The sequence below is a fragment of the Jaculus jaculus genome, chromosome 6, assembly GCF_020740685.1.
Source record: "Jaculus jaculus isolate mJacJac1 chromosome 6, mJacJac1.mat.Y.cur, whole genome shotgun sequence".
Lineage (NCBI taxonomy): Eukaryota > Metazoa > Chordata > Mammalia > Rodentia > Dipodidae > Jaculus > Jaculus jaculus.
Genome location: NC_059107.1, coordinates 150,363,003 through 150,388,969, shown reverse-complemented (window position 1 = coordinate 150,388,969; position 25,967 = coordinate 150,363,003). Strand labels below are relative to the sequence as shown.

General features: G+C 45.1%; 1 protein-coding gene and 1 non-coding gene across 3 annotated transcripts in view; one reads left to right on the top strand and one right to left on the bottom strand.

The window, feature by feature from the left end:
* Syn3 (synapsin III) overlaps positions 1 to 25,949 on the top strand; it is a 525,100-nt gene extending 499,151 nt beyond the window's left edge. For both annotated transcript variants that reach the window (XM_045152296.1, XM_004650254.2), the window contains exons 13-14: positions 16,220 to 16,511; positions 18,834 to 25,949. In XM_045152296.1, the coding sequence (XP_045008231.1) occupies positions 16,220 to 16,511; positions 18,834 to 18,966 (425 nt within the window). In that variant the 3' untranslated portion in view covers positions 18,967 to 25,949. The remainder of the gene's footprint in view (positions 1 to 16,219; positions 16,512 to 18,833) is intronic.
* LOC123461963 lies at positions 12,703 to 12,832 on the bottom strand. Its single transcript, XR_006638006.1, has one exon. It is a non-coding gene; the product is annotated as a small nucleolar RNA SNORA33 (small nucleolar RNA).
* Positions 25,950 to 25,967: the final 18 nt, after the last annotated feature.

Here is a 25,967-nt window from a genome sequence, read left to right as displayed (position 1 = left end):
AAATCACATGATCATCTCATTAGATGCAGAGAAAGCATTCGACAAAATCCAACATCCCTTCATGATAAAAGTCCTACAGAGAATGGGAATAGAAGAAACATATCTCAATATAATAAAAGCTATTTATGACAAGCCTATAGCCAACATGTTACTAAATGGGGAAAAACTGGAAGCTTTTCCACTAAAATCAGGAACAAGACAAGGGTATCCACTGTCCCCACTTTTATTTAATATAGTTTTGGAAGTCTTAGCCATAGCAATAAGGCAGGAGACACACATAAAAGGGATACAAATTGGAAAGGAAGAGATCACGTTATCATTATTTGCAAATGACATGATTCTATACATAAAGGACCCTAAAGACTCTACTAGCAAACTGTTGGAGCTGATCAAAACCTACAGCCATGTAGCAGGATACAAAATAAATACACAGAAATTAGTAGCCTTCATACATGCTAACAACAAACACACAGAGGATGAAATCAGAGTATCACTCCCATTCACAATTGCATCCAAAAAAATAAAGTACCTTGGAATAAACCTAACCAAAGAAGTAAAGGATCTCTACAATGAGAACTTTAAAACACTCAAGGGAGAAATTGCAGAAGACACTAGAAAGTGGAGAAACATCCCTTGTTCCTGGATTGGAAGAATCAATATTGTGAAAATGGCAATCTTACCAAAAGCAATCTACACATTTAATGCAATCCCTATCAAAATTCCAAAGGCATTCTTCATGGAAATAGAGAAAACAATCCAAAAATTCATTTGGAATCACAAAAAAACTCAAATATCTAAAATAATACTGAGCAACAAAAGTAAGGTTGGTGGTATCACCATACCTGATTTTAACCTATACTACAGAGCCATAATAACAAAAACAGTGTGGTACTGGCACAAAAACAGACATGTAGATCAATGGAATAGAATAGAGGACCCAGATGTAAGTCCAGGTAGCTATAGCCACCTGATATTTGATAAAAATGCCAAAAATACTCATTGGAAAAAAGACAGCCTCTTCAGCAAATGTTGTTGGGAAAACTGGACATACATCTATTGAAGGATGAAAATAGATTCTTCTCTCTCTCCATGCACAAGAATTAAGTCCAAATGGGTTAAAGACCTTAACATCAGACCTGAAACTCTGAAACTGCTAGAGGAAAAAGTAGGGGAAACCCTTCAACATATTGGTCTTGGCAAAGACTTTCTGAATACAACCCCAGTTGCTCAGGCAATAAAACCACAGATTAATCACTGGGACCTCATGAAATTACAAAGATTTTGCACTGCAAAGGACACAGTGAAAAAAGCAAAGAGGCAACCTACAGAATGGGAAAAAAATCTTCACCAGCTATACATCTGATAGAGGATTAATATCTAGGATATACAAAGAACTCAAAGAGTTAAATAATAAGGAATCAAATAAGCCAATCAAAAAATGGGCTATGGAGCTAAATAGAGAGTTCTCAAAGGAAGAAATACGAATGGCATATAAGCACCTAAAAAAATGTTCTACGTCTCTAGTCATCAGGGAAATGCAGATTAAAACTACATTGAGGACTTCCGGTTAAGATGGCGGCGTAGGTACCACGCAAAAACAGCCTGGGGGGGGAAGACCAAAAAAAACTCAGCAAAATACACACTTTTACTAAAAAGTGAGGTGTATAGGAAGTTGAGGCGGCAGCGGAGAAGTAGAAGAGTTCCAGAGCATCCAGAGCCTGCACAGGCGGGAACAGCGGCTCCGGGCCGCTCGACTACCCGCCGCAACCGCGGAGCGGCAGAAAACCGCCGGACTCTTGGCTCGAGCCGCAGGACAAGCCAGGTGCGGGATTTTCCCCTCACACCGCGCCCTCCGCAACTCGGGAAACGTGAGGGGAGAGCGGCAGCGAGCAACGGAGGGAGGAGCAGACCGCGAGGTAAAAGCACACGTGGAGAAACGATACAACCAGAACAGCGCGGCTCCCTCCCCTCCCCTGCCGCCTGAACCCAGCTCCAGCGAACACAGCAGCGGCCCGGGACCCGGCCACGCCAACTTGGGACCCAAGCAGGAGCAGAATTTGGCAGCAACTTCAGCGGCTCCAGCACCAGTACCAGTGGCCCCAGCAGCAGCGGACCCAGGAGCGGCAGCGGTGACAGATCCCACAGCAGCGACTTCGGGGGAGCAGCACCGGTGGACACGGCAACGGCAGCTTCAGCAGCGGTGGGGGCTCCGGGGGTGGCGCCTACAACAGCTGCAGAGACGGCGGCAGAGGCTCGGTTTGCCCCGTAGGAAAAGCAAGTGCCCAGCTCCAGAAATCAGAACAGCAGCCCGACGTCCCAGGCAGCAACTTGACTGAGACCACAATCACCCAAGGTAACTGGGATTGCACCAGGGAAGGGTCTCACTTGGTCACAAGCTGACTTGGATACCTCAACAGACCAGAAATCTAAACCTCTTTGTTGATAGAGGATCTGGTCATTATAATAACTACTCTTGCATACATACTCGGGGCTGTTTTTGATGGAATGGGTACAGTGTTTAGCTAAATTTTAGAATCTACCAGTATATTATTCCACTACCTTAAGGTCCTACCCTGAAAATATATTACACCAAATCAATTGATACAGCTAAGAATACACAGCTAGCTAGAAAATCCAAGCATTCACTTAATCCAAGATGCAAAAATATATACATTATAACACAAGAAACACTAAAAAGCAAGACGATATAAATCCATCTAAAAGTATTAATGCATCAGAAATGTCCTCCAGTGAGAAAGAGTTAGAGGAAATGCCTGAGAAAGAGTTCAAAAGAATAATTATAAATATGTTCAAAGAGGTCAAAGATCACATGAAAACAATCAAAGAAGAAATCAAAGAGGAAATCATAGAGGAAATCAAAGGAATCAAAGAAGAGGCAGGACACCAATTTAATGAAATAAAGAAGGCAATACAAGACATAAATAGAGAAATAGAAATAATAAAGAAAAACCAGTCAGAATTACTAGCAATGAAGAACACAGTTAATGAAATAAAAAACTCTGTAGAAAATCTCACCAGTAGGATGGATGAGGGAGAAGACAGAATATCTAAGCTAGAAGATCAGGTGGCAGACCTAATGCAGTCCAACAAAGAGAAAGACAAACTTATAGAAAAGTATGAGTGGGAATTTCAAGATATTCGGGACACTATGAAAAGATCCAATATAAGAATTCAGGGCATAGTAGAAGGAGAAGAATTCCACTCCAGAGGCATAGTAGGCATCTTCAACAAAATCATAGAGGAAAATTTTCCCCAAATTGGGAAAGAGGTGCCAATACAGATACAGGAAGCCTTTAGAACCCCAGCCAGACAAAACCCAGAAAGAAACTCTCCTCGCCACATTATACTCAAACTTCCAAACACACAAACCAAAGAAAAAATATTGAAAGCAGTTAGAGAGAAAAATCAAGTTACCTACAAAAGCAAGCCCATCAGGATTACAGCAGATTATTCAACACAAACTTTTAAAGCCAGAAGGGCCTGGAGTGATATATTCCAAGTTCTGAAAGATAACAACTGTCAACCAAGGTTACTTTATCCTGCAAAGTTATCCATCCAAATAGATGGAGAAATAAAGACATTCCATGACAAAAACAGGTTAAAGGAATATCTGAAGACAAAACCAGCTCTACAGAAAATACTTGATAGAATCCTCCATGCTGAACAAAAGGAAAAGCACACATATAAGGAACCTAGAAAAAACCAGCCATACTCAAATACCAGTTAACAGAAGAGAGCACAGGTAGAACAAGTAACACACACACACACACAAATGGCAAACATAAATACACACCTTTCAATAATATCTCTTAATATCAACGGTCTCAATGCCCCAACGAAAAGACATAGATTTGCAGACTGGGTTAAAAAGCAGGATCCTACAATTTGTTGTCTTCAAGAAACTCACCTTTCTACAAAGGATAGACATTATCTTAGGATGAAAGGTTGGAAGACGGTGTTTCAAGCAAATGGGCCTAGAAAACAAGCAGGGGTTGCTATCCTAATATCAGACAGGGTGGACTTTAGCCCGAAGTTAGTCAAAAAAGATAAGGAAGGTCACTTTATATTGATTAAGGGCACACTCCAACAGGAGGACATTACAATCCTAAACATATATGCACCTAACATGGGGGCTCCCAAATTCGTCAAACAAACACTATTAGAACTAAGGTCACAGATAACACCAAACACGGTGGTGGTGGGTGACTTTAACACCCCACTCTCATCAATTGACAGGTCATCCAGGGAAAGAATAAACAGAGAGGCATCTGGACTAAATGAGGTCATAGAAGATATGGACCTAACAGATATATACAGGACATTTCATCCAAAGGCTGCAGACTATACATTCTTTTCAGCAGCACATGGAACATTCTCTAAAATAGACCATATATTAGGACACAAAGCAAATCTTAACAAATTCAGGAAAATTGAAATAATTCCTTGCATTCTATCTGACCACAATGGAATTAAACTACAAATCAGTAGCAAGAAAGGCTACAGGGCATACACAAAATCATGGAAGCTAAACAATACACTACTAAATGAGGAGTGGGTCAATGAAGAAATCAAAAAGGAAATCAAAAAATTTATAGAGTCAAATGATAATGAGAACACAACATACCAAAATCTCTGGGACACAATGAAGGCAGTTCTAAGAGGTAAATTTATAGCCTTAAGTGCCTATATTAAGAAATTAGAAAGGTCGCAAGTAAACGACCTAATGCTTCGCCTTAAAGCCTTGGAAAAAGAAGAACAAGGCAAACCAAAAAGTAGTAGACGGGAAGAAATAATAAAGATTAGGGCAGAAATTAATGAAATAGAAACAAAAAGAACAATCCAAAGAATTAATGAAACAAAGAGTTGGTTCTTTGAAAGGATAAACAAGATTGATAAACCCTTAGCAAATCTGACCAAAAGAAAGAGAGAAGAGACACAAATTAATAAAATCAGAGATGAACAAGGTAACATCACAACAGATTCCAGAGAAATTCAAAAAATTATAGGGACATACTATAAAAGCATATACTCCACAAAGTATGAAAATCTGAAAGAAATGGATGATTTCCTTGATCTATATGACCTACCTAAATTAAATCAAAATGAGATTAATCACTTAAATAGACCTATAACAAACATGGAGATCCGAGCAGTTATCAATAATCTCCCAACTAAAAAAAGCCCAGGCCCGGATGGATTCACTGCTGAATTTTACCAGACTTTTAAGGAAGAGCTAACACCATTGCTTCTTAAGCTTTTCCAGGAAATAGAAAAAGAAGGAATCCTACCAAACTCCTTCTATGAGGCCAGCATCACCCTGATACCAAAACCAGGCAAAGATAGAACAAAAAAAGAAAATTACAGACCAATCTCCCTCATGAACATAGATGCAAAAATTCTCAACAAAATCTTGGCAAACAGAATACAAGAGTATATCAAAAAGATCATTCACCCTGACCAAGTAGGCTTTATCCCAGAGATGCAGGGATGGTTCAACATACGCAAATCTATAAATGTAATACATCACATAAATGGGTTGAAGGACAAAAACCACATGATCATCTCATTAGATGCAGAGAAAGCATTTGACAAAATCCAACATCCCTTCATGATAAAAGTCCTACAGAGACTGGGAATAGAAGGAACATATCTCAATATAATAAAGGCTATTTATGACAAGCCTACAGCCAACATATTACTAAATGGGGAAAAACTGGAAGCTTTTCCACTAAAATCAGGAACAAGACAAGGGTGTCCACTGTCTCCACTTCTATTTAATATAGTTTTGGAAGTCTTAGCCATAGCAATAAGGCAAGAGACACACATAAAAGGGATACAAATTGGAAAGGAAGAAATCAAGTTATCACTATTTGCAGATGACATGATTCTATACATAAAGGACCCTAAAGACTCTACTAGCAAGCTGTTAGAGCTAATCAAAACCTACAGCAATGTAGCAGGATACAAAATAAATACACAGAAATCAGTAGCCTTCATATATGCTAACAACAAACACACAGAGGATGAAATCAGAGAATCACTCCCATTCACAATTGCATCAAAAAAAATAAAATACCTTGAAATAAACCTAACTAAGGAAGTAAAGAATCTATACAATGAGAACTTTAAGACACTCAAGCGAGAAATTGCAGAAGACACTAGAAAATGGAGAAACATCCCTTGTTCCTGGCTTGGAAGAATCAATATCGTGAAAATGGCAATCTTACCTAAAGCAATCTACACATTTAATGCAATCCCTATCAAAATTCCAAAGGCTTTCTTCATGGAAATAGAAAAAACAATCCAAAAATTCATTTGGAATCATAAAAAACCTCGAATATCTAAAATAATACTGAGCAACAAAAAAGAGGCTGGTGGTATCACCATACCTGATTTTAACCTATACTACAGAGCCATAGTAACAAAAACAGCATGGTACTGGCACAAAAACAGACATGTAGATCAGTGGAACAGAATAGAGGACCCAGATGTAAGCCCAAGTAGCTATAGCCACCTGATATTCGATAAAAATGCCAAAAATACTCATTGGAGAAGAGACAGCCTCTTCAGCAAATGGTGTTTTGAAAACTGGATAAATATCTGCAGAAGGATGAAAATAGATTCTTCTATCTCGCCATGCACAAGAATTAAGTCCAAATGGATTAAAGACCTTAACATCAGACCGGAAACTTTGAAACTGCTAGAGGAAAAAGTAGGGGAAACCCTCCAACATATTGGTCTTGGCAAAGACTTTCTAAATACAACCCCAATTGCTCAGGCAATAAAACCACAGATTAACCACTGGGACCTAATGAAATTACAAAGATTTTGCACCGCAAAGGACACAGTGAAAAAAGCAAAGAGGCAACCTACAGAATGGGAAAAAATCTTCGCCAGCTATATATCTGATAAAGGATTAATATCTAGGATATACAAAGAACTCAAAAAGTTAACTAATAAGGAATCAAACAGGCCAATCAAAAAATGGGCTAAGGAGCTAAATAGAGAGTTCTCAAAGGAAGAAATACGAATGGCATATAAGCACCTAAAAAAATGTTCTACGTCACTAGTCATCAGGGAAATGCAGATTAAAACTACACTGAGATTCCATCTCACTCCTGTCAGATTGGCCACCATCATGAAAACAAATGATCATAAATGTTGGCGGGGATGTGGAAAAAAAGGAACCCTTCTGCACTGCTGGTGGGAATGCAATCTGGTCCAGCCATTGTGGAAAACAGTGTGGAGGTTCCTAAAGCAGCTAGAGATTGATCTACCATATGACCCAGCTATAGCACTCCTAGGCATATATCCAAAGGACTCATCTCATTTCCTTAGAAGTACATGCTCAACCATGTTTATTGCTGCTCAATTTATAATAGCTGGGAAATGGAACCAGCCTAGATGTCCCTCAACAGATGAGTGGATAATGAAGATGTGGTACATTTATACAATGGAGTTCTACTCAGCGGTAAAGAAAAATGAAGTTATGAAATTTGCAGAAAAATGGATGGACCTGGAAAGTATTATACTAAGTCAGGTAACCCAGGCCCAGAAAGCCAAGCGCCACATGTTCTCCCTCATATGGGGATCCTAGCTACAGATGACTGGGCTTCTGTGTGAGAATGAAAATACTTAGTAGCAGAGGCCAGTAAGTTGAAAAGGAGACATAAAGGGTGGAGAAAGGAAGGGAGGAGGATACTTAATAGGTTGATATTGTATATATGTAATTACAATGATTGTAATGGGGAGGTAATATGATTGAGAATGGAATTTCAAACGGGAAAGTGTGGGGGTGGGGAGGGAGGGAATTACCATGGGATATATTTTATAATCATGGAAAATGTTAATAAAAATTTAAAATAAAAAAAAAAAAATAAAAAAATAAAAAAAAAAAAACTACATTGAGATTCCATCTCACTCCTGTCAGATTGGCCACCATCATGAAAACAAATGATCATAAATGTTGGCGGGGATGTGGAAAAAGAGGAACCCTTCTACACTGCTGGTGGGAATGCAATCTGGTCCAGCCATTGTGGAAATCAGTGTGGAGGTTCCTAAAATGGCTAAAGATTGATCTACCATATGACCCAGCTATAGCACTCCTAGGCATATATCCAAAGGACTCATCTCATTTCCTTAGAAGTACGTGCTCAACCATGTTTATTGCTGCTCAATTTATAATAGCTGGGAAATGGAACCAGCCTAGATGTCCCTCAACTGATGAGTGGATAATGAAGATGTGGCACATTTATACAATGGAGTTCTACTCAGTGGTAAAGAAAAATGAAGTTATGAAATGTGCAGAAAAATGGATGGATCTGGAAAGGATTATACTAAGTGAGGTAACTCAGACCCAGAAAGCCAAGCGCCACATGTTCTCCCTCATATGTGGATCCTAGCTACAGATGATTGGGCTTCTGCGTGAGAAGGAAAATACTTAGTAGCAGAGGCCAGTAAGTTAAAAAGGAGATATAAAGGGAAGAGAAAGGAAGGGAGGAGGGTACTTAATAGGATGGTATTGTATATATGTAAGTAGAATGATTGAGATGGGGAATTAATATGCTGGAGAATGGAATTTCAAAGGAGAAAGTGGGGGGGGTATTACCATGGGGTATTTTTTATAATCATGGAAAATGTTAATAAAAATTGTGAAAAGATAAAAAATAAAACAAAATAAAGTTTAAAAAAATAAATAAATAAAGTTGCTGGGTGTGGTAGTGCACGCCTTTAATCCCAGCACTCGGGAGGCAGAGGTAGGAGGATCGCCTGAGTTTGAGGACACCCTGAGACTCCATAGTGAATTCCAGGTCAGCCTGGGCTAGAGTGAGACCCTACCTCAAAAAAACAAAAAAAAAATAAATAAATAAAATAAAATTTTAAAAAGTGACGAGCGAGCCAGGCATGGTGGCGTATGCCTTTAATCCCAGCACACGGGAGGCAAAGGTAGGAGGATCACTGTGAGTTCAAGGCCATCCTGAGACTGCAGAGTGAATTCCAGGTCAGCCTGGGCCAGAATGAGACCCTACCTCGAAAAACCAAAAAATAAAATAAAATAAAACAAAATAAAGTGAAGAGCGACTGACAGAGACCTCTGAACTCTGCCTCTGGCCTCTACATGCATACACACACATAATGCGCATGCACCCACACACACGTGTGCCCACACACATAAGAACATTCATAAAAACGCACATACACAGAAAAAGAAACTGGTGTGGCACTGCTAGGTGAGTGTCCAGAGCATGGCTAACAAGGGGGAAGAGGTCATGAGGAGAGCCAAGAAGCTTGCTGGAGAAGGCTGGTGCTGGAGGGCCCTGGAGGGAACATCTGCCAAGCACCTCCCTTGCAATAGAGCCCTGAGTGCAGGCTTGCTCCACACTGAGCCAGCTGGGGCTTCAGAGCAGCTTGCATTGGACAAGCCAGGGTGCATGGTCTCCTTGTGCTCTTGGACAGATCTCCACAACCTGTCAGAAAGAAGGCATTTTTATCCCATCCTGGCCTTCCTACTCACGCCCATTAAAGGAATGGATCCATTGCTTCTGGAGAAACACCAGCCTCGGGCACCTGTTAGCTTCCTTTTCCGCAGGCCTAGGTAACATGTTCCCCTCCCCAACCCAACCTCCCTTCAATCTCCTTTCATTTCTTCTCTCATTACTATTATTTACTCAATATATGCCTTCATGTTAGCTTATTTTTTTTCCCTATAAATGAGTTTGGAGTTGACCGTTTTTCCCCCAATATACTTTAGAATGTGCATAATGATCAAAATTATGTTCATCCATGGACTGAAAATTATTTGACAAAATACTGGGTTCAGTGAGCTTTTTGTATTTCAGTATCTGTGGTCAAATAGTCTTCTCAGAATATAGTAACAAACCAGGCGTGGTGGCCCATATTTGTAATCCCAATACTTGGGAGGCTGAGGCAGGAGAATTTTACATTTGAGGCCAGTCTAGGCTACAATGTGAGAACCTATCTCAAAAATAATAATAATAATTACTAATAATAACGTATTCAAAATTGCATGCATGGACTGAAGAGATGGCTTTGCAGTTAAGGTTCTTGCCTGTGAAGCCTAAGGACCCAGATTCAGTTCCCTAGTACCCATGTAAGTCAGATGTGCATGGTGGCGCACGCGTCTGGAGTTCCTTTGTAGTGGCTGCAGGCCCAGGCGTGTCCATCCTCTTTCTCTCTACCTGTCTCTGTCTCTCTGTCTCTCTCAAATAAACAATTTAAAATAAAAGTCAGTATTTTAGAATTTGCATTCATTCTAGAGGCCAGAGTTGATTTTCCCCATTTATTTCAGAGCCTTGCTTCCTGAAGTTTATTTGATTCTCTATGGTGACAAGTCTCCATGATTTAATACTCAGAGCCCTTTACCATAAAAAAAAAAAAAAGTAACACCAGCTGGGCGTGATGGCACATGCCTTTAATCCTAGCTCTCAGGAGGCAGAGGTAGGAGGATCACCATGAGTTCAAGGCCACCCTGTGATTACATAGTGAAATCCAGGTCAGCCTGGGCTAGAGTGAAACCCTACCTTGGAAAACCAAAAATAATAATAATAATAATGATTACACAGCTCTTACTATAGATAGCTTGTGTCATACTAAGAGTTCTAATAGGCAGATGGCTGTATCGTAGAGAAGACTGCTCACTCGGGGCACTGGGAAGCAGAGAGAGAGAAATGACTCCGCATGCCAATCTCCCATCAAGGACATGTCACCAGTGACATTGCTTCCTTCCACTATATCCCAGGAGTGTCATGAGCAGGGAGATCAAGGCTCTGGCACGCGGAACTCTAGTAAACTGTATGAATTGCCCAGCAGTACTCTCCTAATGGACGCACATGCCTGCATCCAGCTTCATGTCTCACCACCTTTGCAGTTTAGGCAAGTGACACCACCTCTCCCCAAACCTCAGTTTCCTTAGTGACAAAGGAAGAACTAGCAGCTGTCATGTCGAATAATGGAGAGGTGCCCAGAGTTGATGCAGGGAGAGCGATTAGCAAGAGGTCTGACGCGGGGTGATGTTGAGAGTTTTAGTTCTCACGGCAAATAACTTACCATTAATAACGATTACACAAGCCAGGCGTGGTGGCGCATGCCTTTAATTCCAGCACTTGGGAGGCAGAGGTAGGAGGATCACTGTGAGTTCAAGGCCACCCTGAGACTACAGAGTGAATTCCAGGTCAGCCTGGGCTAGAGTGAAACCCTACCTTGGAAAACCAAAAATAATAATAATAATAATAATAATAATAATAATAATAATTACACAGCTCTTACTATGGATAGCTTGTGTCATACTAAGAGTTCTAATAGGCAGATGGCTTTTAATAGTTACAACAACCCTTCCAACACATGCAGCCCCTCCCCCTCTGGCCTAGCAATAACTCCATAGTTATAAATGGTCCAACACTTCTGATTCATCCGCCTACTGGACCAACTTGCCCCTGCCCCCTCCTTCCTCGCTCTGCCCAGGACTGACTCTTTTAAACCACTTTTGAACAGTGCCCTCTTAAAAAACAGAGAGTTACTTGTATTCTGACTTCCTCTCTGGCCCAGAGTAGACATAGACTTGATAAAGAGATATTATTTTAAGGCACATGTAGCTAAACACCATGTTGGTAAGTTGAAAAATAATCAATTGAAACCAATTAAGGTAATTAGAGGAAACATTCAGTGAATTAACATTCAGATTGAAAATAACAAGGCTAATTTAGAAACATTTTCACCAATTTTTGCAAATAAGAGGATCACATGATTAACTTGTTTTGAACCCCCTGATCATTTTCAGATTCAGCAAAAGTGAAGCTTTCTGTCAATAAACTTCACCTTCTAGCATCAATCCTGTGCCTTTCTGTGTATGTTAATATTTTTGTATGGACTTACATGAGAAATACTAAATGGTTTTCTTTGCCAAGAATCTGTAAGAAATAGCTGAGGTGTCCCTTGATGCATCCCAGGAGTATACTAGGGACTCAAGAAATAGTTAATGAGTTATTGAATGGGTACACAAATTTTCCAGGATAGCGTCAGCCCAGGCCTGGGGATGGAATGAATGCTCAAGGGAAAAGGAGAAAACAGATGTTTTATTTGACCTGAAGTGGGTTTAGAAAACAAAAAATAGTCAACATAAAAAACTCAAGAACTTTTATTTAAACATCTGGATTTTATCTTCAGAGCTCCACCCCCCACTCCTGGTCAATTTCCAGCTTCTCCTGATAGCTCAGAAAAAACGCCTGCCTTCTTTCTACCCAGCATCCACAGTAAACACACTGGTCCCTCGACACAGCAAGGACTCACCATTGCCTTGTGCTCATAGTTACAAGAGTCAACTGTCATTTTCTTCGTCCCCCCCTCCTTAGAAAGAGTTCTCCAAACCGTGTTTTATATTATGTGGAAATTGTGTTTGTGCTTTTGTTTTAGTGTTTTGACACAGGGTTGTCTCTCTCTGTACCACAGGCTGCCCCCCTGAAACTATGTAGCCCAGGTCGGCTTCAAACTTAGGGCAGTCCTCCTCCCTCACCCTTCCAGAGCTGGGGTTTCAGGCATGTGCTATTATGCCTGATTCAGGAAATTTTTATTTCATGCATTCTATTAACTTTTTTAAGTTTCATTAAAGTTAGAACAAGTTACAGTAAACTTTTAATTAAGCCTTATGAGAACACTTCAACATTATATTGTAGCCATTTTCAGGGACTGCAATGACCCTGGTTAACCTTAAACCTCCTAAAATGGCATCACTGTTGCCAGCTGTTTCCAAATTTCTGCGGGAACACATCAGATAAACACATTAATCGGCTGGCTAGGAAATCTTTTTACAGCCATGTGATTTTCCTTACCACTTATTTACCTGCCTTCCTAGCCCCATGGGTGTTTAAATTCGAGATCACTGAGCCCTTCAGTCTACAGCCACAAAAGAGTTCATGACCCAGAGGCGTACCCAGTCAGTAGCCAAACTAGTGCTATATTAATCCAGTTTTTAAAAGTGTGTCCCATAAGCACAGGAAAAGGTTTAAATTGGAAGAGACGTTTGTTGTAAAGACCTCATTGTGTGACATACCCAGAATCATGGCCTGTTTAAGACAAGACCTGTCAGGACCTGGGGTCCAAGTAGTGCCAGTGTGGAGTCTGGCCCATCGGACAAGACAGGGTGTACCCTCCGCAAATGTGCCCAGAGAGGGTGTGGAGGTCTAGTCCATGTTCCCCTTGTACCTAGCTCAAACATGCTGGCGCCAAAGAAAGCTTTGGTTTCTTCATTTGCAGGAAAATGTCCCCCGGACTCAGAGCCTCACTGTGGGGAGGGGGTTCCGTTTCCACCTCTGTGAGCTGAGCACAGAGCTGCCCTCCTGACAGCCTCTCTACGCCAAATGCTATGAAAGCTCCTGAACGCTTGGACAACTTTTTAGGAACCCCCAGAGTGAGGGATAATTCCTCCACTGTATGCAGAGCAACACATCTTCATTGTGCCCAACACTAGGGAGCAGAAAGGAGAGAATTCAATCCCTCACAGTCCTTCCACTTTTGCAGGCGTGATTTAGGGCCTCACACAGCTCCAAACGGCTGGATCCTGTCTTCAGTCGCTCAGCCCTGCTCAATAGCCAAGGACCACGCACTGGGGCTTTGAACAACAGAAGTTTGTTTCCTCATACTTCTGGAGGCTAGAAGTCCAATGTCAAGGTGCAGCAGGGCTGGTTTCTTTTCATCCGCCTCCCCCCATGCACATCGTCGCTACACACAAGTTTTTGTTTTTATTGAATTTGGGTGGTGATGCTACTAGTGACAGATTGTTTTGAGACAGGGTCTCACTTTATTGCCAAGTCTTGCCTAGAACTCACTATGAAGCCCAGGCCAGCCTCAAGCTTGCTGTAGCCTTTGCATTAGCCTCCGAAGGGCTGGCATGAGCCACCATGCTTGGCCTCACACACATGCCCCTAACATCACTTTTCTCCACATGAGGACTACGTCTCTGTTGAATAAGAGCTTCACCCTTATAGCCTGGAGCCCTAATTACCTCCAAAAATAAAATAAAAATAAAAATAACCCGTCTCCAAATACAGTTGTATCAAGAACTAAGGAATCAATATATGAATTTTGGAGGAAATTCGATTCAGTCCATAACACACACCAAATCTCTAGTGACAAGATTCGCCCAGGGATCCACAGGCTCGTTTATGCTTGAGGCCCACTGGTTCTAGTGTACAAATTTTAAGTATTTCTTTTTTTTGGGGGGGGGTGAGGCAGGGTCTCGCTCTAGCCCAGAATGACCTGGAATTCACTCTGTTGTCCCAGACTGTCCTGGAGCTCACAGTGATCCTCCTACCTTTGCCTCCCGAGTGCTGGGATTAAAGGCACACCACCACGCCCAGATCATGGCTCTATGTATTTGTGCCAAGACGTAAAATTATATGCAGTCATATAAGCTCCATTGTCTTTGTTGTTTCATGTATCGATCAGCAGCACATAGCATTGACATGCAGTTAATGTTGTCCATGGTAGAATATTACCACATGTTGTGATCAGGCCGTATTCCATTACCTAAATGTTTTTTTTTCTTTTAAAACTTTTTGTTTATTTTTATTTATTTGAGAGTGACAGACAGAGAGAGAAAAAGGCAGAGAGAGAGAGAGAGAGAGAGAGAGAGAGATTGAATGGGCATTCCAGGGCCTCCAGCCACTGCAAATGGACTCCAGACGCATGTGCCACCTTGTGCATCTGGCTTACGAGGGTCCTGGGGAATCGAGCCTTGAACCGAGGTCCTTAGGCTTCACAGGCAAGCACTCAACCACTAAGCCATCTCTCCAGCCCTGTTTTTATTTTAATTTTATTTATTATTTATTCACAAGCAGACACAGAAAAATAGAGAGAGAGAAAATGTGTGTGTGTGTGTGTGTGTGTGTGTGTGTGTGTAAATGGGTGCACCAGGATCTCCTGCCATTGCAAACAAACTCCAGATACATGGACTACTTTGTACATCTAGCTTTACGTGGGTACTGGGGAACTGAACCAAGGCCATCTGCCTTTGCAAGGAAGTGCTTCAAACCACTGCACCATCTCCCAAGCCCTTATCTAGATCTTTTTGTTTCCATATTTAAGACAGAGTTTCATGAATCCCGGGCTTCCTAGAAACTCACTATGCAGCTAAGGATGACCTTGAACTCCTGATCCTCCTACCTTATCAGTGCTAGTATTACGGGCAAGCAAGTGGTTAATGCAGCGCTGGGGACTGAAGCTAGCCAAGCACTCCACCGAGTGTATCCCCATCTAGGTATTTATTGTGCGTGTGTGTCTCTGGGAACATGCCACATCCCATGTGCAGAGGCTAGAGGACAATCTCAAGAGTCTTAGTCCTCTCCATCCACTTTGAGACATGGTCATTCTTGTTTGGGCCACTGAGAATGGGCATCACAAGCTTTAAGATCCTGTGGCTCTGCCTCTCCTTGCCTTCGTCATATTGGGATTATGGATGTATATGGATGGGTTCATCTACATGGGTCCTGGGGATCAAACTTGAGTCAACTGGCTTGCAAGGTAAGCACTTTTAATGGCAGATGGCAGAAGCATCTCCCTAGCCCCTAGATGTTTCTTTTTATTTTTTTTTAAGGTTTTTTTTTTTTTATTTGAAAGAGTGAGAGAGAGAGAATGGGCACACCAGGGCTTCCAGCCACTGCAAACGATGCATGTGCCACTTTGTGCACCTGGCTTACGTGGGTCCTGGGGAATCCAACCAGGGTCCTTTGGCTTTGCAGGCAAACACCTTAACCGTTAAGCTATCGCTCCAGCGCCCTCAATGGTTCTTTTTTTATAATTTTTATTATTTTTTTAATTATTATTTGAGAGTGACAGAGAGAGGAGAAGGAGGAGGAAAGAGAGAGAGCATGGGCGTGCCAGGGCTTCCAGCCACTGCAAACGAACTCCAGACGCGTGCGCCCCCTTGTGCATCTGGCTAACGTGGGTCCTGGGGAACCGAGCCTCGAATCTGGGTCCTTAGGCTTCACAGGCAAGCCCTTAACCGCTAAGCCATCTCTCCAGCCCCCTCAATGGTTCTTGATGTTCCTAATCACCCTGGGTGGTTTGGCAGCCACAGACGTTTTGCTGTTAGAAACAACACTTGAAATCAATATCCATTGAAGCCCTCAGCCAGATTTGTTATCCCAGGAACAAATTCTAACTGAATCCTTTCTTTGGCCTATAGGGGGCCCTCGTCAAGCTCAGTCCCCTCAACCCCCCAGATCCAGGAGCCCCTCCCAACAGAGGCTCTCCCCACAAGGCCAGCAGCCCCTGAGCCCCCAGTCGGGATCTCCACAGCAGCAAAGGTCCCCGGGCTCTCCGCAGCTAACCCGGGCATCCTGCAGCAGCTCTCCGAGTCAGGCCTCCAAGCCCGGCGCCAGCCTCAGCTCCCAGCACCGGCCCCCTGCGCAGGGCCGCAGCACCTCCCAGCAGGGCGAGGAGCCCCAGAAACCAGCTCCGCCTCACCCCCACCTCAAGTAAGTGCTGGGAGTCAGAAAGGGTGTGTAGGGTGGAGGCGGGGTGCGGGCAGAGCCGGGCTGTCTCAGGGTCAGGGGCTCAGAGACAAAGGAGGGGCCAGGAGGGCAGAGGCAGGCCCATAGGGTGGCATTCGCGTGGCAGGGACCAGCGAGGTGAGGGTACAGAGTGGACTGCAAGGTGTCTTGAGGGTCCGAGAGCACTGTGCGCGTTACATAAGAGGACGTCGTCCATTGGCTCCGATGGGGCAATGCTGTTGGGCTTTTAGGGGTGCGGGGAGGCAGATGGAGCAGGTGCGCAGTTGTAGAATGCTGATGCCGGAAAGGGGCCCCGGGAGCTGAGGGAGAGGTGGAGAATGGAGAGAGTTGAGAGAGAAAAACAGATAAAGGTGGACCCATCAGCAGAGAGAACAACACGCACCTGGACAGAAAGGCAGACGGAATAGAGAGAAGCAGGAGGGCTTTGACGTCCCTTGGGGGTTGTGGGCTTGCCAGTGGGAAGGGCCCAGTGGGAGGGGGCTGATGGAGGTGCCAGCTCACAGAGCCAGGTTGTCTGGGTCCTGGTGGAGCAGGGTGGGAAGGGACCGCCTTGAAGAAACATTTCAGTGTCCAGTTGGGAAGGGGAGAGAGGTCTGAGACTAACATGGATTCATCCCTCCAGGTTCTCCCGCAGTCCACGTGTGGTTAATGCTTGCTGCTTATCAAATCATCACAAAACTTAGTTGCTTTAAAAAATTTTTATTTAATTTTTTTTTAATTTTTAAAGTGCTGGAGGGATGGCTTGGAGGTTAAGGCACTTGCTTGCAAAGCCAAAGAACCCAGGTTTGATTCCCCGGGACCCACGTAAGCCAGATGCACAAGGTGGTACATGCATCTGGAGTTTGTTTGCAGCAGCCATATTCTCTCTCTGTCTCTGTCTGTCTGTCTGTCTGTCTGTCTCTCTCTCTCTCTCTCTCTCTCTCTCTCTCTCTCTGTCTGTCTCACAAATAAATTTTAAATTTTTTAATTTTTTTTTCCTGGTTCATAATCTTTTTTAGTTTTGCAACTTGTTCTGTGTTTAGCTCAGCTAAACAGCCCTGATAGTTCCTCTGTAGAGTTGCCAGCATTTTGATTTTCACTGTAATGACAAGGCTGTGCACAGATCTCTTAAACAGGTAACATCTGTGTCATCGCTTCCTTCTCTGTCACCTGTACTGGACTGGGAGCCTTTTGAGGGAAGGGCCTCATATTCTTCTCTGCAACCCCCTCCCCGCACCCCCCCCCCTTGCCATCTAGCCCTGGGCCTGCCACAGAAGAAGTGCTTAGCAATGAGGGCTGGTACTCATGGAGACCCCCCAGAGGAAGGCACACTATGGTCCAAACACTTGGCCCTGTGACAAGTCCAAACTGAGGAGGGTCATCAGTCAGAAAGGCTTCAGGGAAGAGCTGGGAATTGAAGCCCACAATGTCAGCACTAGGTGAGACATGGGGCCAGCCAGTAGAGGAGGCCCTGAGAAGGGGACTTGCCAGAGACATCGGAGGTCAGAGAAGCTGCCTAACTTCCCGGCTAGGGCAGGAGCCACTGTGGGAGGAACCGGAGCCAGATGTGGATGCTCAGCCCACGGCAGCTGACGCAGTGAGTTTGAGCGCACAGGGTCCGGCTGTCAAACAGCCCGGGCTAGGGCAAGAATACCAGACGTGTGGCTCCCCGTGGCTTGCTGAAACACCCACCAGAGCGAGGTATTTGCCTCTGTGAATCCCAATTTCTGTGCCTTAAAAACTAAGGACAGGTAGGGCTGGAGAGACGGCTTAGTGATTAAGGTGTTTGTCTGTGAACCAAAGGACCCAGGTTCGATTCCCTAGGACCCATGTAAGCCAAATGCACAGGTGGCGCATACATCTGGAGTTTGTTTGAAGCGGCTGAAGGCTCTGGTGCGCCCTTTCTTTCTCTCTCTGCCTCTTTCTCTTTCTCTCTCTCTCTCAAAAATAAAAATAAAATAAAAATACATGGCCAGGCGTGGTGATGCATGCCTGTAATCCCAGCACTAGGGAGGCAGAGGTAGGAGGATCATGGAGAGTTCAAGGCCACCCTGAGACTACATAGTGAATTCCAGGTCAGCCTGAGACCCTACCTCAAAAAAAAAAAAAAAAAAAACTGGCAACACAAAGTGCCTTGAGGATTTCTGGGGGCGATGTCCCCACCTACAGGCACTGCACGGCTTGCTTTCTGCACTGGCCTCCTTTCCAAAGACTGGACTCAGCCCCTTGGCTTGTAGGCCAGCCGCAGACTCATTTCCTCCAGAGTCTCGGCCGTGGCTGTTCCAACCTCCTTGCTTTCTATTTCAGCAAATCCCAGTCCCTGACCAACAGCCTCAGCACGTCCGACGCCTCCCAGCGAGGGACCCCAAGTGAAGACGAGGCCAAGGCCGAGACCATCCGCAACCTGAGGAAGTCCTTCGCCAGCCTCTTCTCCGACTAGCCACGCCCAGGCAGGAGGGCAGGAGGGCTCCATGATGGGTACTTTTCTCCTGCCTCCTCCTCTTCCTCTCTGGTTCCTGGAGAGAATACGCATCCTACATGCCTCGGAACCAGGAACCGCTTGTACGTGAAATTCCCGTCTCCTTGACCATGACATGCCAATGCCATGTGACTAAGCAGCAGCCTTGGAGAGCCCCTAAGGCTCCTCAGAACGGGCCTCCTAGACTGACATGGCATCACTAGACCCACCATGTGCTTGCACCCCTGCCTCCGATACCAAGTGAGATGTGTGTGTGGCTTGTTCTCATTCTTATCAGCATTCTGCTTGCCTGTGGGCAGAGGCCCCCTTCCAGGCCTTGACCCACCCCCTCTCATCAAATGCAGACATTATATTTGGACCTCAGCAACACAGGAGGCAATAATTTTTAATAATGTTTTTACAAACTAATAGAAAATAAAAAATAGAAAGGCCCAGCCCAGGAACCCACCACTTACCTCCGCAAGATCGCGTGGACCTTGTTTGAGACCTCCCCTGGGAACAGGCAGGCGAAGGCTCCATCACAGGTGGCCCCCAGGGGACCTCGACGTCAGCAGGATGAAGCCAGACCCTATGCAACAAGCGGAGCCTTTCAGAACCGAAATGGACGGACACCCACGTCATGCCACCCGCGCTCAGAGCCGATAGCAGAGCGCAGTCCTTGCAGAAAGCCTCACAGAGGAGAGGAAGCCTCGTGAGCTCCCTGGGGAGAGGGTCGCAGGGACGTTCTGCCTCCCCGACATTCCACAGAGGGTGCTCTTCCCTCCCCGAGGCCACATGGGCGCTCAGAGAACAGACAGGTCCTGGGCACAGGATCAGAAGGTGCCCATCCCGTATAGCAAGGTGTCAGTAGGCCACTGGCTTTCCAGAGGGCCTCGGCGTGGAAAGGTTCAGAAACACAGCAAGTATTTCTCTCCAGGGAGGCAGAGCTCAGCATGCACATGGAAGGCTGTTGGAATTCCTGCTAGAAAGAGATCCTCTCTGCCCTGGCCTCCACCCAAGTGCTGTGAGGAAGACAGACGCCGCACAGAGCTGGGCGAAGTGCACATGGTCCTGACACCCTCTCCAGGGCTTGTTGATCTGCGCCAGGAGGCCTCCTGGGAGCAGTGGGGCTGTGGGTGCCCCACGTCCCCAAGCCCCTGGTGCTAGAAGCATCAGAGATGCCAGAAGCAGCCTCCCGGCCCCAAGAAAAGGCCGAGGTCTTACAACATAGCCATGTTATCTGTACAGCGTGCTAGGCAACTGGAGGGGTGCCCTCCCAACCCCGCTGAAGGAAAGGGAGGGAGGAAGGGAGAAACAGAAGTAGCTTGCAGCCATGCTCCGGCTCTGCACACTGCTCAGTGGGGTGCGGAGACCCAGCTAGCTCTCCAGGAACATGAAAGCAGTCACCACATTTGGGTTTGTTTTTGTTTGTTTGTTTGTTTGTTTGTTTGTGACATGGCAACCAAGGCTGGCCTAGAATTTGTCATGTAGCTCAAGCTAATTCCAAACTCATGGCTGCCTCAGCCTCCCAAGTTCGGGGAGCAAAGGCATGGACCACCATGTCTGGCTACTATGATCCTCCCAACCCAGACTGGAGTGTTGGGGAACGAGGCTCGAGACCCACCCCTGCACTGATCCACCCAGGGCCCTATGCCTCTGCTGAACGATCCCAGCTTTGCCCCTGGCTGCAGAGATCCACTTGGTCCCTGGGCCCATCCTCTTCTGTGTAGCTCTCTTCCCTCCCTCATGATCAGAATCGATATTGAGAACAAGAGTGCCTGAGCTGCTTTAGGAGCCCGCCTTTCCCTCTTGGTCAGGACCCCTGGTGTTGGATTCAGTAATAAGCAGCAGTCATGGCATGAGGAAGATCATGCAGGATCAGTGGTCAGTGGCCACTGAGAGTTGTAACTTAGAGCTGGAGACTGGAGGCCTTAGGCCGGGTTGGCTAGGATCAGCAGCCTGAACTGGTAAGGGCCTGGTACCCTTCCCAAAACCAAAAAGAAATAAGAAAGGAGAGAGAGAGAGAGAGAGAAAGAAAGAAGAAAGAATGGGAGGGTGAGAGAAAGAGCAAGGAAAGAAAGAAGGAGGGAGGGAAGAAGGAAGGAAGGAAGGCAGGCCCCCATCACCTTTTATTCCCTCACTAGCTCGTGTTGAGGTCACTGTCTGTGGGGCAGCCTCTCTGGGGTATCTGCCCTCCACTCTGCTCTCATCCCCCTCTTGTTACCCAAGATGTCCTGCCACAGAATGAGGCAGGCAGAAGCTACCTGAGTGTGTCTCAAGGCAGCAGAGATGGCCCAGCAGGCTGTCAGACCCACAGCGCCACTTTCCATGCATCCTCCTAGACTACCCCAGGGTCGGAGAAAGTGGGGGCCTTGGAGCCAGCACCCCCGCAGCCAAACTTTTTGGAGATGGTCTAATGGTAGAGGAACGATCAGTCCGTAATTCCATGAAGTGTTGCTGCTGCCGCCGCCTCCTCCTCTTCCTCTCCTTTTCTTCCTCTTCCTCCTCTTCCTGCCTGACTTAGCTCTTGTACCTCCCCCTAGAACCTGCCAAGAAAGCCAAGTAGGAAGGAGTCACGGAGGTGAGACTCAATACGCCAAGCGCTGGCACTTTTCGAAGCTATTCTGTTAAAAATAAATTCAACAGGAGAGAGAGAGAAATCTTGGATAATGAGATTAGCCATTAGCCACCCTCGTCAAGGATCCTAGGAGCTAGGAGCCCCTCCCCCCCACCATATACACATACATTATATCTGGCTAGTGACTTAGGATGCAACATCCTAAAATCCCATCATCTTATTTTCAGATAACAGTCCTTTTTCTAAGATAACTTGCTTCCCCACTGAGACCTGAGAAGTCAGAATCACTCATACAGGCCCATGTGGAGGGAACTGGGGTGCCAGCCTCACAGGCTTGAAGGAACTGGGCCTTCCCTTCTCCTGATGATGGCAACTGAAGATGCCCTGTAGGAAAAGAGGAAGATAGAGGAACTCAGCCCTTAGGAATCTCTGAGACCCAAACACAGAATTACAGGATTTGCAGTTTTGTTTCTTCCACCTGAAAAAATGCATACACACACACACACCCCTTCTCCATTACTCATGGTTAGATCTTCCGAAGAAATAATGCTTTGCTACATTCTGGAAAAAACTTTTTTAAAAGGTGAGCCCTATAATGCTGGGAATAAACACCACAGCTCACATTTTAGGAGGTTCATTGTGCAGGAAACCCTTTTGGCAACCATCATTCCTCAACAGTCTCACCCAAGTCTCAGAGATCAAACAGCTCCAGACACACAGCTATGTGGTAACTGGCTGAGTGAAGTGTCTCAGTGTCTGGGCCATGGCTCTGAGCAGAACCAGTTATATAGCAGAGGAATCTTCACCTCAGACCAACAGAGTCAGAACTTGTGGTCAAAGAGCCCAGAACCTGCAGTTGGGTCAGTCTCCCAAGTGTTTTAGAGGCCTGCTGAGGGTGGACTGGCCATTGTGGAACAGTGTTGGGATGGACGCATTTCTGTCTCCAACACAGTTAAGGGCCTTTGATGCTCCTTTTGATGCACAGAACTGGTGGCTCCAGAAGTGACCATGTGCCCTAAATTTTCTCACTTGTATTCAGAATTGTCCCTTGTTTCTAGAAACATCTAAGCATGCAGTGGCATTTCTGTGGGACTCCCAACTACAATAGCACAAACGCCTTTTAATCTCCAAATCAGGCCAGACATCCTGACTTTTGTAACCAAGCACAGACAAGCCTTCATCCGTGACGTAACACTAGATTATATCGAACATATTTAAATCATCTCCAGTTGGCTTGGGCACAAATATGGAGGCCAAATGTGTTGTACAGGCCTCGTGGAGACCACAAATCCCCCAGATGGACTGTTTTTTTGTCCATAAGCTGGTATGTTTCTTCCAAAAATTTGACCTTTAATAATGTGGCATTTGGAAACGGAAAAGGGCAAAAGGAGAGGGGAGTCACTGTGTATAGATTCGGAAAGGTTATATTTGTTGTCTTTTGCTTCATTTTACAACTTTGATCCAGAGAAAGGCTAGCATTTTCCCTGCGCACTGACTTAGTAAAGCTGAGACAAAGAGCCATTCACTCTGTGCACAATGAGGAGGGGAAGATTAAAGCCCAGCCCCTTGAGTATGCGTCCAGCAGCCAGAGAAAGCTCGTCCAGACCTTCCTACCAGCATGCTGCCGCTGTACTTTGTTTCAGGGACCTTGAAGTCATGCCCTTTCTCCTCCCTTAACTTCCCAAGTCCTCCGGGCTGCCCCATCTGTTCCTAAACCTGCAGTTAGCTCTGGAGTAACAAGTCTTCACTCACGTCACAAATCAGCAACAAGCCACGAAGGGAACACCCCAGGAGCGAGATGGTGAGGGAGCTCCCCGTGAAGCTTGCAGTAGCTGCTCAGCCTGAGCTCAGGGCACGCTTAAGGTTGGCTCTGCTAAAAATTACAAAATTAATAGTGCCAGAGTTAAGATTGGAGGAAAATGAGTACACTGTTTTACTAAGCCTATCAATGTAAGAAAGTCATTTGCCTAGAATCAACCCAACAAAGAGATTAGGACAACGACAAACTAGAGAAACACTAAAAAGTAAATAAATAGCCATCAGTAGTTTTTTTAATCCCCAAAGACCTCTTGTGAACTGAATTTGGGTAAGAAGGGAGGCACGCAGAGTTGACTAGGGAAAAAAGGGCCCCAGGTGAGTTTGCTCCCGGAGCCCATATGAAGGCAAGGGACAAGGGAGTGCAGACTGGGAGCCAGGAGAGCTTCAAGATCAACACGGCCTGGGACGTTGCAGACTGCTCTGGGATCATACCAGTGGGGCTTGAACAGCGAAGGCCCAAGACCCAGGAAAGAAAGCAGTGTGAGGCACATTGACTGTACCCCACAACCAGACACAGCAGAACTTTCCAAACAGCACCCAGCACCAACTACCCGACAGGCACAGCGTGCCCTCCCCGTGCCAACAGCAGGCCAGTCTTGGGTCCTTTATTCAGCGTATTCAAGCAGCTTGTGTGTTTAGAACTGGGTTAGTCGTGGCCTGGCTAGTTAGGCCAGCCTTGCACTTGCAAGTGTTAACTGAATTAGCCCATTCACTGCCCAAGTCTCTCTCACACAGATGGCCCTTCTCTTTCTTCCTCCCAGAGCCAAGCTGGCCGCGTACTGACTATGCTGACCAGTGTCTAAAGCTGTCCTAGACCCCCGAGTAGTAGCCACTGTTTAAATTAAAGAGCTCAGTCTAATATTTAGACTCCAATCAGAGGCGGCACTTTTTGGAGAAAGGAGCTTGATTGGAGACAAACTGGAAGGTTGGGTGACAAGCAAGCCAAACTGGTGCATTTATCAAGGGCAGCGCATAAAGGGTACAGAGGGTCCCTTGTGCTGCCGCAGACAAAACACGCAGCCCGAACTGATGAGATGTGCATACTCAGGCCTCAGATCGAAGTGGAGCGTCTCTGCAGGAGAAAACCCTCCAAAGCCTTTCACTGAGTCCAAAGCAGAGGTCAACATTTCTTTGCCCTTCTACTAACACTTGGGTCTGTTTGGCTTTGGAATATCAGAAACAAGGGCCACAGCCCCCTGAGGAATCTCAGGGGAGAAAACTCAAGTGAGTTAAAGTTAAATCCACGACTTACCTAGCACATGGCACTAACCTAACCCACACAAGCAGCGCCCACACGGGGGACGCGCCCAGCTTCTCTCCACGTTTCTGCAATCAGGCAGGGTGGGAGATGGGCCTGGGAGCCAGCTCTGAGCAGAGGAACTGGATCCAGCTAAGAGCATGGACCAAACTAAGCAGTGGCCTCAGCAACTGGCAAGATCCAAAGAGCAGAATTCAGACTTTTACACAGGGAGTCACAACTCAGTGTGGAGAGAGAAGGTGATCTCCAGCCATGTCAAATGGGCATCTCCATTTATGAACAGTGGGGAGGGGAGAGGAGCAAGCCTCTTTGGGTAGAAATACCTGAAATGGGAATGGGAGGAAGAGATGGACGCTGAGGCTGGTGCTTTACTCAAGGGCTTGCCGTGGCCCGCAGGCTCCCATCACAATGCACAGAGATGACATCAAAGCCATACATACAATGAACAAGTCACCAAGCCAGGATTTCACTCTCCTACAGATGAGCAATATGTGAAACTCAAGTCTAACGATAAGAATGTAGACTTCAAATGCTTCTAATCAACTTAGCTACTAGTCAAGAGGAAACCATTTGGGGATTGTTATCAATTGTAAGTGGTGCCCACCTTTCAGGTTAGGGCACACTGTACCCTAAACTCAAAAGAGATCTGTAATGTCTGCCGCTAAGCCCATAGCACGCATATCCAAGGATATCAGCACCATCAGGGGTTTCCTAAGGGCCATTTGAATGCAACTGTGCTTGGAAAACTTGTATTTGGTGCTTCTGGTCACCACTGTCTCCCATGCCTACACACAGAGAGAATTACATAGTGCAAATTCATGTTCAAGGCAACAGAGATTCATCAGAGTAGAATCTATTTAATGCTCCAGGGTGATCCTTATGGACACTTGAAAAGCCTGTCCTATAGCTCTGGCATTAGGTAATTCCACAGAAAGAAACACCAACAGCCCCAGTTCTCTACCTATATTAATGGTAGCATGGCTTCTAGAAAATCATTGACTGAATTTTCTTCACTGTGATGGAAAGACTATATGCGTAGCAAAAAAAAAAAAAATCACTTGTATATGATTCAATATTCTTGCAGACATAACATTCCAAGCCATTTCCTTATATGCAAAACAGGTTTTCTAAAAAGCAGGAAGACATTGGCAATATTCCTAAGTATTTTCTGCAGATGCTACTAGTATTTTGTTCCTGTGTTGTGATTTAGATTTTAATTTGTCGCTACAGCATGTTTCTGTAATTGTTTGTATAAGTCATTTGTGTTTGGCCTTTTTCTTGTAGAAAAAAATAAAATGTTTTGAATTTTGAGTATTTTTAAAAGTTTTT